Here is a 13,074-nt window from a genome sequence, read left to right on the forward strand (position 1 = left end):
TTCTTACAAAATTCCATTTTCCAAAACACCTGAACTAATTCACATCTTCATTAATAATTAACTCACTTGTCTTCTTTTATGAAGCTATATAAAAGAGAATTTCCTTAAGGAAATATTGAACTAAATAGTATCTATAATCCAACTTAGATTCCATGAAATTTGGAATTGACAAAGTGAATGAATATCAAGGAGAAAAGACATCTTTTTCTTTTCTTTTTGTATTACCATGTGGAGTTTGAATGACACAGAACAAAGTGATAGATATTGATACGGCCCTGAATAAAAAGCCATGCTGTAAACGTGTGATCCATCCCTCTATGGGCAGAAAGGGATATTTTTTTCTCTGACTACGTTTAATTGTTGAATGCATCTGTGCACTCACTTAAAGCCCATCTGTACACTGCTTTACAAATATACAACCCATGTATTTTCCCAGTCAGAATTAGGTGTTCAATGAAATACCCAACTTCAATGTGAAATTCAGAAAACTATATGAAACGTGGCTTTTAATCCTCCCATGAGTTTCTGGATGCTAGTTGTTCCCCTCCTCCATCCATCCAATCCACCCTGGTGACATTAAGATGTACAATCTTTTCTTTAAGAGTCTATGAACCCTGTTAAAAATCAATAATTGTGAGATTTGATTTTTTTCTGTTGTTGTTTCTTTTTGCTTTGTGCCTTTTTTTTTTTTTTGCTTGATGTTGCCTTGGAGTAGTTGATATTTTTCAGTGAAAGAGAATCTGCACTATTTATGGGTTTTGCACTATAAAACTACTGCAGCCCAGTCACATGGCTTCCTTTCCTAAGCCATCTGTCACAGAGGTCTGGAATTTTATGTGAATGTTGGTTGTGCAGTCTTAACCCAAGTTTTTTTATTATGAAAAATGTCAGCAACTACAATATTTAGCATTTTACTTTACATTGGTCATTAAACTTGATTACTGTAGCTCTGTTTCATTGCTATAGTTACATATCAACTGTGAAGCCAAAAAAACACTGATGCAGTCATGGCAAGGCAAAATTGTCATATCCTGGAGAGGGCACTTGGCACTGATATAGTTAATATCTTGGATTTTTGTAACTAAGGTTTATTAATGCTGGTATAAAAAGTGTATTTGATATTATACAGATGGCATAAGATGTTGTGGTTACTAAGTTATTATCCGGGATAAGCTGTACTGTCAAATTCAGGGCTTAAAACTATCACAGGAGATTAAACTATTTACTAAAAGGGGGCAGAAAGATATAGCCAAAGCATCTTAGTTCAAACATATTAGAAGTGTATTTACTTCCCATAAATACAATAAAGCATATCTATCTTTTAAGCTGAGAGATTGAAAGCACAAACTCTGCCAAGCACAAGAAGCAAGGACAAGTTGGGGCTTTTAGATCAGAATTGTACACAAACAGCTGGCCAATGGAACTAGGCAAGTGCACCTCTTACACCCATAGAAGCAATTGTGGGGGAATATAGTAAACCCCTCAGGGAATGTAACTGGCTACCACATGCTTTAGTATTTGTTAAAAGATTCATGAAAGACTCCAGCTTTGCCAGCCAAAAGAAAAGAATATAAAGATTGCTCAAAGAAGAGGCTAATTGTGAAGTGATGGATGATGTCAGAAAGGTGTTAATTTGAACCAATTATAAAAGTGACAGGAGTATTCTTAACACATTGTGAAAGTTATTGTATTGTGGTATTTGCAACCAGGAATGCTTACCTTTTGGTGCCATGGACCCTTTTGGCAGTCTGCTGAAGCTTATGGACTCCTGAGAAAATGTTTTTAAATGTATAAAATAAAATGCATAGTTACAAAGAAAACTAATTGTCTTGAAATTCAGGTATCAAGATATAATTTTTTTAAAAATCCACCAATCTCAGGTTAATAGTCCCTAATTTAAAGCCTCAAACTTCACTTATCTGGTTGAAAACTACAGAGTACAGACAATGTGGCAAATAAAATTAACAAAAGTAAACTAAGGTACAGAACTTTGAGAAAATCAGTTTAATAGTGATATATAACTTTAAAAAAATATCAGACTGACAACCTCACTAAAGCCATGAATCCCAATGAGAAGGAGAGTACCCTTTTTATTGACATACAACATAGAAGAGGTCTTGGTAGCCATAGAAAAAAAGTGTTAAATTGTAAGATTAGGGTATAGGAACATTGATTAGTTATACTAAGAAATGTGGCTTGATAGTCACATGAGACTAATCACTACCCTTCTCTAATAATTAAGGAATGTTGATTGTTTTATGGAATACATCCACTTGGTAAGTGATCAAAACTACCAGACTTGCTGTCTCCTTGGAAGAAATTATTAAAAAAAAAAAAAAAAAAACTCCCCTATTATTCAAGTACAGATGATATATCTTTTTGAGAATGGTACTATGTTAACTTGTAGAGCTTAAAGATAACAAAAATGTCTTAGAAGTATACAAAGTCTTATTGGTATAAAAAAGAACATTTTAAAAAATAATAACTTAAAACTAACCCAGAGATAAAGCTAAATTCCTGAGCTTAACTCAAGGAATTGCAAAGATACCTTTAGGAATCAAAGTAGAACTAATTTAATTTCTTCAACAATGTATCAAACTCTGACACAAAAGCAAAATTTAATTCTTTCCTGAGTAATTTGGCTAATAGTACTCAAAAGATGGATGATGGTATACTATGACATATAAACTTGGAAATACATGCAAGCTCTCTAGCCTGAAGTTGTTATTGTAAATCTTATGTCCCAAAGCAGTGTGGACATTGACTTTCCTCTTCTTTAAGGAAAGACACTATCATATTGCCATATACTGAAGTTCAGTTCTCATTCACTCACTTTCACAATTTAATTTTTTTCTAATCCAAACTGAAAGTAGTGAAAGGTCACTTTCATCTTCATCTAATACCCCATTAGAACATTTCCTCCAGCTATTTGTGTTTACACATTTTCCCTTTAAGACAAAAATTGTAATATTTGAGGAACTGAATAATTTAGTGCAATTCTTGATAAACCAGAGCATGAAAGTTTTTAACTGTAAATTATGATAGTCATGATCCTCTCCAGGAAAATATCAATTAGGTTTATATCTAAACTTAATTTCAAAATTACATTTACACTTTAAAATAACTTTAAATGTTAAAAATCATAAAATGGTTATAAAATGATATAGTTTAAAATCAATAAGCATTGTTTTCAAACAAAATATCAAAATTGGACTTTGTTTATGATTTTAAAAATGAAGAATATTATTATACTTTTTGGTCTGTTAAGAATTAAACATTAGTTGATGTAAACCTAAAATCTGGATTTAAAATCAGATACATTTAAATAAAAGCTTGCATTTCAATTTATCCCTTAAAAGCTTCACATGAAAAGCCTAAAATCACAAACAGTTGCTTAAACATTTTTTGTTTCCTATCAGGTAACTGAGATACAAGTGGATGAAAATGGCACTTTGGATTTAAGCATGAAAAAAAATCGAATTTTGGACAAGGCCACACCTCTAACTTCTCCTCACATTTCGATTCCAACTTCTTCGTCTTCCCCATTCAAAACAAGAAGCCTTTTGGTAAATGCTGCCTTTTATCAGGCCCTCTGTGAACAGGAGGGCTGGGACACACCTATTAACTACAGCAAGACTCATGAGAAGAAAGAAGAAGAAAAAGAGGTAATTTTTCAAGCTTATCAATCAAGAAGTTCATGATGTGTCCTTTATTAAAGGATTCAGTTCTTATTCCTCAACTATATATTTTAAATCTCATTTTTAAATTTAGATAGATAAAATGCATCTCTAGACCTTGTTTCAAATTTTTTTGGGGGGGAAATTATTATCTTAGGGTATAAAAGGAAGATACAAATGAATTCTTTTCCTGCCCGTTGCCTAAAATAATGCCATTAAATAGAATTTTATGCCCTATATAGATATAACTATGTGTACTGTTCAGGCAATTATAGATGCCTCCTTTCAATATACAGCAAGCAGTGTGGGGCTAGTGCATCACTGTATATCAAAATTCTTTCTTTTTGACCTAGAAGAGAAAGGATGACATTAAACTAGGGATAAATAAGAATCCCCATTTTACAGTTGAGGGAAATAAGGCAAATAAGAGTTAAGTGACTTCTCCAAGGTCATACATCTGATAAGTGTCTGAGGCCAGATTTAAACTTGGGTTTTTTTTTTATTTCAGGCCCAGCACTCTCTCCATTGCACCACTTCACTGCAAAAGGTATACAGTAGGACTTCATTCATTCTCTTGATATTAACTCAAACTACAAAATTACCAGGACTTCAGCAATGAAATCCTTATTTGGAAGGACTCTTAGATGTCATTTAGTTCAAACACCTTCTTTATATTTAATTCACCGCATTTGTGACAAGTGGTCACTAAGTTGCTACTTGAATACTTGGAGTTTTTTTGGGAGGAGGGTTTTGTCAGTGTTCCTTTATCTGCCAGGTATTGAGGGACTATTCAGCTTAGCCCAAAGGAACAAGGTACTGTGTCACTCCCTGTTCTATTCCTATGCATGAAATTTGGATTGGATTGAGTATTGAAGACTCTGTTTCTGTTAAAGCAATTAATTTATCCTTTTTCACACTCATTGAGTATAAGTTGCTAGGAAGTTGATTATTTCCAAAAGAATGAAGGACTCAAAAGGTCACGATGTCCTCTGAAGGCTTTGAATATTTCAAGAAAGTTTTTGGCTCAGGCTCATTGGGATGACCCATTTGGGCTAATTGACCCTCATTGTATATGAAATACAATAATAAACATAGAAGATTAAAAGCAAGTGCACAGATGAAGATTCATAAAATATCTTGGTAACATGTCATTGATTAGAGAAATCTTTTGTTCTCTGCTACAAAATTACTTTGTTCTTAAATAAGAGGAACATGATAGGGAGTTTTCAAATCACCACAGGGCATTAAAACATCTGAAGGAAGGGAGAAAAAGAACTCAATTATCCAAGTGATTTGTTTTCAGAAAGGGCTGGGCATCCTTATTGACATTAGAAGGCCTAAGTCATAGCTGTAGCTACTTGGGAGTGTGGGTCTGTGGTCCAGAAAGGGGAAAAGAGGACAAAAGGGAGAGAGAGGAAAATAAGAGAACAGGGAAGGAGAAGGAGAAACAAGAAAAATATGGATATTGTATTCATGTTAGAGGAAATATAGTAATTACCACAGTTGTCCTGAAGAAGCATTAAGATCATAGCTTGACTAATCTTGATCTCAATTACATCAAATAAACCAATAAGCTCCTTGAGGATGGAGACTTTAATTTTTTTTTAAATTTCTATCCCCTGGGTCTAGCACCATTCATGGCACATATTAGCCTCTAAATAAAATGTTTGTGACTGAATAATTAATGTCATATAAGTAAAATATCCAGAAAATAATAGTTTACATTTCTATAAGAGAGAGTTTCCATCACAGCAAGTCTATGAGGTAGGTAATCCATGTTTTATTATGCCCATTTATAAATTGAAAAAACTGACAAGTCGGATCATTTCAATGATTTTGCCAGGTCAAGCAGGGAATAAATGTCAGAGTCAGACCAGTAGTCACCCTGCTACACAAAATTGCTGAATGTTGAAATTTTTCATTTTAACCAAGAAGTTTTGGCAGTAAGTTAGGCACAACTGCTGACTGTATTTTGCAAGTTAAAGTTTTCTCTTTGCTGCTCCCACCCTCACTACCCAAGCAAAGAAACCAAGTGATTATATCTATTTCTAATTCATTGTTATCTAGTTCATATGCACAACAGTTGCTTAATTTTGGTGGTAATTTCCAGAAAATATTGTCTGTCTCTCTCAGTGAAATAGCCTGTCCAGATGCCCCCTAAAAAAAATCCTGAATCTGGAAAAAAATCAAAATATCTATGAAAGGAAAGCATTGAGAAATAACTAGGACTGTCAGTTTAGTTCAACTGTCAGTTCTCCAAAGATTTCAGGGCTTAAAAAATGTTAAAAGTGCCAGATGCTATTATCTGTTATTCATGTTACCATGATGTTCTGGTCTTTGCTAAAATCAATATAAACTTCCATCTGTACATTAATGGAATTTCATTACACACATACTCTCTAGAAAACACACACACAAACACATATCTTCTTTTTCACATCCAAAGGGTTTTTTTTTAAATCAAACTACATATTTTAATTTCTATTACATAGATAATGGGTTCTTTTAACTTTAGTCATTTGGGAAACTAATATTGAATTCTTCTCTTGACTAAAATCCCTATCTCTCTCCCAGCTGTACTAGGTATGGAGCACCTAAATCCTAAACCATATATACTGTATATAAAATTCCTAGGATAATGTGTTGATCAAAAAAGATGGAGAAAGTTTGGTTATTTCTGAATGCAATCTTAAATGCAAGTATGAATATTTCAAAAGATCCTTACATATTACAAATGTTCCAGCAGAAATAGTCATTGGAAATAAAATAGTATATGCATTTTCTCCAACTCTTTTAATATTATTTTTATACTTAACTTCAAAAAGTCAATTTAAACTTTTATAATTAATAGGTTTCTTTTAAATCCCCTTCTGTAATGTATATAGAAATTCTGCAGTGAAACAACAGATGGTAAGCTTTACATTTTTATCTGCAAATGAACAGGTCATGTTAAAGATACTTAATACTTGACTCCATAGTCAAGAATATAATGAAGGGGTTTTGTGAGTATATTCTTAACATGAAATATTCAATATTGAAATAGAAAGTAAAAAACATCCTTCTTTAATGCAGAATTGATAATTCATACTTCTCTTTTAAGAGTACAGAAGGGGGATGGAGAGCAATAAAGTGAAGAATTTAGAAAATTATCTAGGCAATCCAAAAACAAAAACAAAAATCAAGCCCAAAACACATCAGCATAGGCCATTACAATATTTTAAGTCAATATGAACTTGGGTTCCTATCTATGTGCTTTAGAAAAAGGATAGAATTGACCTGAATTATTGATAATTATAATTTTAAAAATAATTTCTAGGATTTCATGGTTTATTTAAAAATCATCTTTTAAGTGTTTATTATATTCAAAGCACTGTGCCCAGCACTGCCAGAAATACAAAGATAGTAAATACATATTCTTTTATAAACTTAAAAATAGTAGGGGAAATAAGATACATGAGCAATAATTATACAAAAACCTCATAATAGCCATGCAATCATTTTAAAGCAAGAAGAATATGGTAAAAATAATAAATTATTTTGGTATGTCTGAGGAAGAAAAGTCATTTCTAACTGGGTCTTTTGGAAGAAGCATCATGGAGGAGGTGTTATGTGAAATAGTGCTCATAGCAGTAGAATTTCAACAGAGAGTCCATCATAGTCCCAAGGTCTAGATAATATAATAAGATAATTTCTTTCCTTGCAACAATGTTGAATTAGTCTGTGCAAGTATTATCCTATTAGCAATGTTTGTGACTGAAACAGGTCACAATAAGCAAATAAGCAATAGGTTCCAAAAGTTTAAGTCAGTTATTCACAATAACACACTTGGTTTCACAGTCAAGATTCAAACTTTACTAACACCAAGTACTATGCTCTTTCCTAAACAAAATCCTGTCTTGAATTCTGCATTTGTTTTTTTTTACAAAATTAAAGCTTTGTTTTCATAATGGCTCTCTGATGGTATATTATTACTGTTACTATATCCTCCAGGATTGATAATAAGATTTAGTCAAAAGAATGTATCACATTTCTCACAGAAATACCATTGCTTAATTGTTGTAAAATGCATTACTTTTTCTTAGACATTTCTCTTCTAATGATCCTATCTAAGATATAATTGGGGAAAAATCCCCTCTATATGATATACCTGTTTTTTTTTTTCAGAAAGACCCAGTGGGCTCTCCAGAAAATTTAGAGGAAAAAAAATATCCAGGGGAGGTCTCCATACCAAGTCCCAAACCCAAGCTCCATGCCAGAGAACTCAAAAAAGAACTCATAACGTAAGTGATATACAATATATTTGCAGTCATTTTTCTGAGATAAGAATTAAGTTAACATGCGAATGATGATTTACTTGCTTTCATAAATGTTTAAAGATTTCAACCACTATCAATCAAATAGTTGAAATTTTGTAGGTATCTAGTACTTACTATTCTAGGTTTGGTTCAACTCAACAAAAATTTCTTATTAATGATAATAATAACACATTTCTATATTGCTTTAAACCTTATATATTCCCCACAAAAAAACTCAATAATTCTAAAATATGTAGTTCAACCATTATTATCTCCATTTTACAGATGAGAAAATTGAGCCCTAGGAAACATAACTGACATGCCCATGGTCTACAATTAGTAGCTGCTTTAGTCAGGATTCAAATTCAATTCCCTTGACTCCAGTCAATCTTGACCCTATATTATTTTATAAAAGATACTGTACATTCTGCTTGGGATACAGAAATAGAGACAACATTAACAGCTCTCAAGGAAATTACATAAGAAAAGTCATGGGAGAATGAGATGAATGTAAAGGAGAAATGCAAGCAAAGTGATATTGAATATCTGAGCAAAGAGATTGTTTTCATGGCTGGGAAGAGGAGATTTACTGGAGACTTCAAAAAGATGGCCTCAGAATCTCATTGGCAGTTGTGATCTTTGAAGGAAAAGAGAGAATGCCGCAAAAAGAGACTGAGGGGTTTAGCATGATCCACTTCAGGCATGGGAGATGATATAATGAAAGGTGGGACAGGAAAAAAGACAGGATAAAAATAGAATGCAAAGAATAGCCCAGTTTACATGGAACATAGACTACATGACAAGCAGTCAAATCAAATAAAGTGGTCAGATTAGCTTGGAGTCCAACTGTTGAAGGACGTAAATGTCATAATCAAAAATTTATACTTTTTTCTTTATGCTGCTAAAACCATTGAAGAACTTTTTTTTTCTAAATGGAATAGAAATGTAATCATTAGGAATATTATTCAAGAACTGATGTGAAAGATGAAATGAAAAATAAAAAAACAAAAGAAATAGTTAAGAAGACCAATTAAGAATCTATTTAAATGGTATAACATTTGAACAATTTTTCATCATCAAACAATTGAAAATATGAACTTAACTGTAGTGCAAGAATAAAATGATGAAAGATACAAAAAAGTAAAGCAAAGGTATAATTGCCAGGACTTTGCAATTGTCTGGATGTGATGACAAGTAAGATGAAAGAACTGAAGTTTTAAATTAGAAATTAGAAGAATTGTAGTTCAGATAATAAAAAGGAAAATAGGGGAAGGACAGGTTTCAGAGATGACAGAATATTAGCAAATAAGTTTCATAAATGTTAAATTTGCCAATAAGATATCCAGATTGTAATATCCAGCAGACGTTTATGTGTATATATTATTCATATGCATATGTATGGGTGTATATATATATGTATATACATATACATATATATACATATATATTCTTTCTTAGTATCCCCAGCATTTAGCACTATCTTGGCACATAGTGAGCACTTAATAAATTCTTTTTGACTGACTTCATCATGAAAGTGAGAAAATGCAAAAGGATCAAGAGATTAGGACAGAATAAGTGGCCAATTAACTTTATAATAAGGAGGTCATTGAGGAGAAAGCAGTTTTAGCAGAATTGTAGGACAGGATACCAGACTGTAAAGAATTTTGACAGAAATAGATTTTACCCCTTAAAATGAATGTCTAGTGTTTCTTTGAAACTCACCCATTTGCCCCTATCAAAGGTGACAGAAAGAGAACACTCTCCTTCAAGCTTGATAATTAACTATCAATTGCACCTATGTAAAATACAACCAGTGTTATAGATGAAAAACAAAGCAACCACATTTCTGTGACTCTGGAGTTTAAATATGAGAGCATTAAGGACAGGAGTTGGAAACAAAATATTGTGGACGTCCCTACTTATTTTGGGCACCAAATCTTTACTATACAGGTTGGGCATGTAATACCTTATCTCTAAAACTTTATTAATTTGGCACTATTTTCTTACACACTGAACAGACAAGTAGTTTTAAGAGAGTAACAAATGCTTAAGGACAGTTCCCCAACAAAACAGTATAATCATAGCAGCTGTTATCACAACATCTTAACCATGCACTAACCAAAATGCATGACTTCTGCAAATCTGGAACATATTCAGTTGAACACATTTCACTATTTATTTAAAATTAGAAAGAGTTATTAGAAATCCAAATGTTTCTAGCTGAGGCAGAATCAGATTGTAATCCTGAGTTGACAGTTTTAGGGGTTTTTAAAGTTAATATTGTATTTGATCAGTACAGCACCTACATTTTTCTCAGTGCCATTCTACTTTTGGATTGCCCTGCCCTTTCTTACCTACCTAAATACTGCCTTCAAAGTTAAATGCAAGACCTTCTGATCCTCTTGTCCTGTGAAATATTGCCAGACAATCCCAGGCCAGATTGATTTTTGCTCTTTCTAAACTCTTTTCATACATATCTTCTGTGTATACTTTTGGTACCTATCATATGCTTTTTTGAGAGGAAGGAGGGAGTAAATAGGATTTGAAATTTTATTGATATAGGCTACACCACAAGGACATTCCTTATATAAATGCATATTATCACCTGCTTTGCAATTTATAATCTCGGTGGATTGTCTAGAATATTGAAAGATTAAATGGCTTGTTCTGTCAGCCACATACTCAATACATGCCAGGGTTTAGGCATTTCCTAAATGTAATTCCAAGTCTTTCTGCCTCTAAGGCTACTTGTCTACCACTAAGCCAGACTACCCCTTGTGTTATCAACTTTGTTATCAACTTTCTTATTCAACTTTTCTTATTTATGTGTTCCCAACCAACAAGACTAAAATTTCCCTGAGATCAGGGACTAGATCTTAAACTCCTTTGTGGTCATTACAATACTAAAATACATTGTCTAAGAACACTAAAAAGTATTGATTATCCCTCTATTGGCATCAATGTTTAATTTTGATGTATACTAATTTTGAGAAGCCTTTGATTTTTCATTATCAAAGTATTATCATATACTAAAGAATGAATTTAAAATTCATAATGTAGTACATAAATTGATCTCTGATCTCTTCAAAGTGAGTAATCTTTCCAACAGTACAAATTATAAGCCATTCATATTTTCTGATCCAGTGAGATTCTTGTCTATATACTCCCATGAATCGTCCATATATAATCTTCCTAGTATTGTGAAAGATTTTCTCTAGGCATTTCAGCATTTTGTGGGTACCAACGGTCTACTTAGGCTTTCCAGCTATTATCTCTTCTTCTAAAAATCTGACCAATCCACCTATATTCCCAACCACTTGATCTCCTTGCCAAGAATATCAAAATGGCAGCAAAGGATTGAGAATACAAATTGATTTGCAAAACAATATGGAGAAAGAACATAGAAGATTACAAAGAGTATTAACTCAAAAAAAGCTTTGTTTTGTTGGGGTTTGTATAAAGCAAAACAAATATAAAAAATGTCTAAAACATAAAGATGGAATTAGGCCAAATCATAGAAAATAGAATGGGTTTCTCAGTATTTCCAAAATTATCACCATCAATGACAATTGAACTATCATATTTTAATTCTAACACCTCAGTAATGTACTTTATATACTTTATGGACAAAAGGAAATGGCTTTTAAATTAAGAAAAATCTCAGTATTTACAATGTATGCTTTAGAACAAGTATACACAAAAGCAATTGGTGCTATCTCAGGTATTAAGGGACCAATTTCAAGCTATATGCCTTAAGAGAAAAGGCCAAATGTTTGGAATTACAGATAGTATAAGTAACAAAAATACAATCAAGAGAATATCAGATGTTATTGACCTATAGATCTGCTTTATCATCTCTATAAAATGTTTATGAGAATGATCTACAAACATCAAAGATATCCTTGATTATAGGAGAAGATATTTTCAAAGACAGTTTTCTACAACAAATCACATGTTTGAGGAAAATTGACTGAAATCAGATATAGAGAGTACAAACTCCCACAATATTAATTTTTATTACCAAAAAAAATAATTGTTTATCAAAACCTAGTCTCAAAAGGTGTCCTCAAACAATGTATACCTGAACATATGTCAAAAATCATACAAAATTCCTTAAGATACTCAACAGAAGTGACTTATTTCAATTAATTTAGTTATTACTATCATATATACTAAAAAAGAGAAACATGTTTTCTAAATATTTTTACCATAAAAGAAGTGGTTCAAAACTGAGTCTAAATGGAAGAAGAATTTGCAAATGATGGTAAGGCCTTCTAGAAGCTCTTGTTTGTGAATGGCATTGTGACAATTGCATCATATCCCCAAAAAACTACAGTGATAAAGGATATCTTAGCAATTCATCCAGCAAAAATCAAATGCATGAAAAATGGCTATTGCCAAGACTAACACACTGTAATTTCATAGTCATCTAATCAAATTAATTCATGAGATGGTCCATCTTGGATAGACAATACAGGAGAACAATGAATTGTTTCTAGAACCATGGGAGAAGAGAGGTCAGATTATACTTGACAATCGTACAAGCCATTTTCAACAATCTTAAGATGTTTCTTGACACAAAGCCCCTATCTATTTTAGCACCCATATTTTCACAGCTAGGTGGCACAGTATATAGTCCACAGGACTTGGAATTAGGAAGAATCATCTTCATGAGTTCAAATCTGACCTCAGATGTTTACTAGCTGTGTGTCCCTGAACAACTCATTCGCTGCCTCAGTTCTCATCTACAAAATGAAGTAGAGAAAAAAATGATGAACGAACTATTCTAGTATCTTGTGAAGAGAACCCCAAATGTCAAAAAGAGTTAAATACAACAACCAACTGAACAATAGTAAATTATTCCAGTGATGTTTCATTATTGTAAAACACAAAACATAACAATCACTAAAAAATCAAAATTGGGGCTGCTTCAAACACCCATAGAGAACGATGTTTGGCAAGCATAAATAAAAAGTGGCATATAGACAGCAATTACTTGAGTGCAGAAATGGTTTCATCCAGAATGATTTTACTATTCTTATGTATTACACTCTCATATAAGAACTGAACAATATTAATTTGGAAGTATCATTGTCCTATGT

General features: G+C 32.4%; 1 protein-coding gene across 6 annotated transcripts in view; it reads left to right on the top strand.

The window, feature by feature from the left end:
- ST18 (ST18 C2H2C-type zinc finger transcription factor) overlaps positions 1-13,074 on the top strand; it is a 326,074-nt gene that overhangs the window by 277,499 nt on the left and 35,501 nt on the right. For 5 of the 6 annotated variants that reach the window (XM_031946404.1, XM_031946408.1, XM_031946407.1 and 2 more), the window contains 3 exons: positions 3,420-3,665; positions 4,186-4,224; positions 7,842-7,957. In XM_031946404.1, coding sequence (XP_031802264.1) covers positions 3,420-3,665; positions 4,186-4,224; positions 7,842-7,957 — 401 coding nt within the window. The remainder of the gene's footprint in view (positions 1-3,419; positions 3,666-4,185; positions 4,225-7,841; positions 7,958-13,074) is intronic. The other variant, XM_031946406.1, reaches the window with a different exon arrangement.

The sequence above is a fragment of the Sarcophilus harrisii genome, chromosome 1, assembly GCF_902635505.1.
Source record: "Sarcophilus harrisii chromosome 1, mSarHar1.11, whole genome shotgun sequence".
Lineage (NCBI taxonomy): Eukaryota > Metazoa > Chordata > Mammalia > Dasyuromorphia > Dasyuridae > Sarcophilus > Sarcophilus harrisii.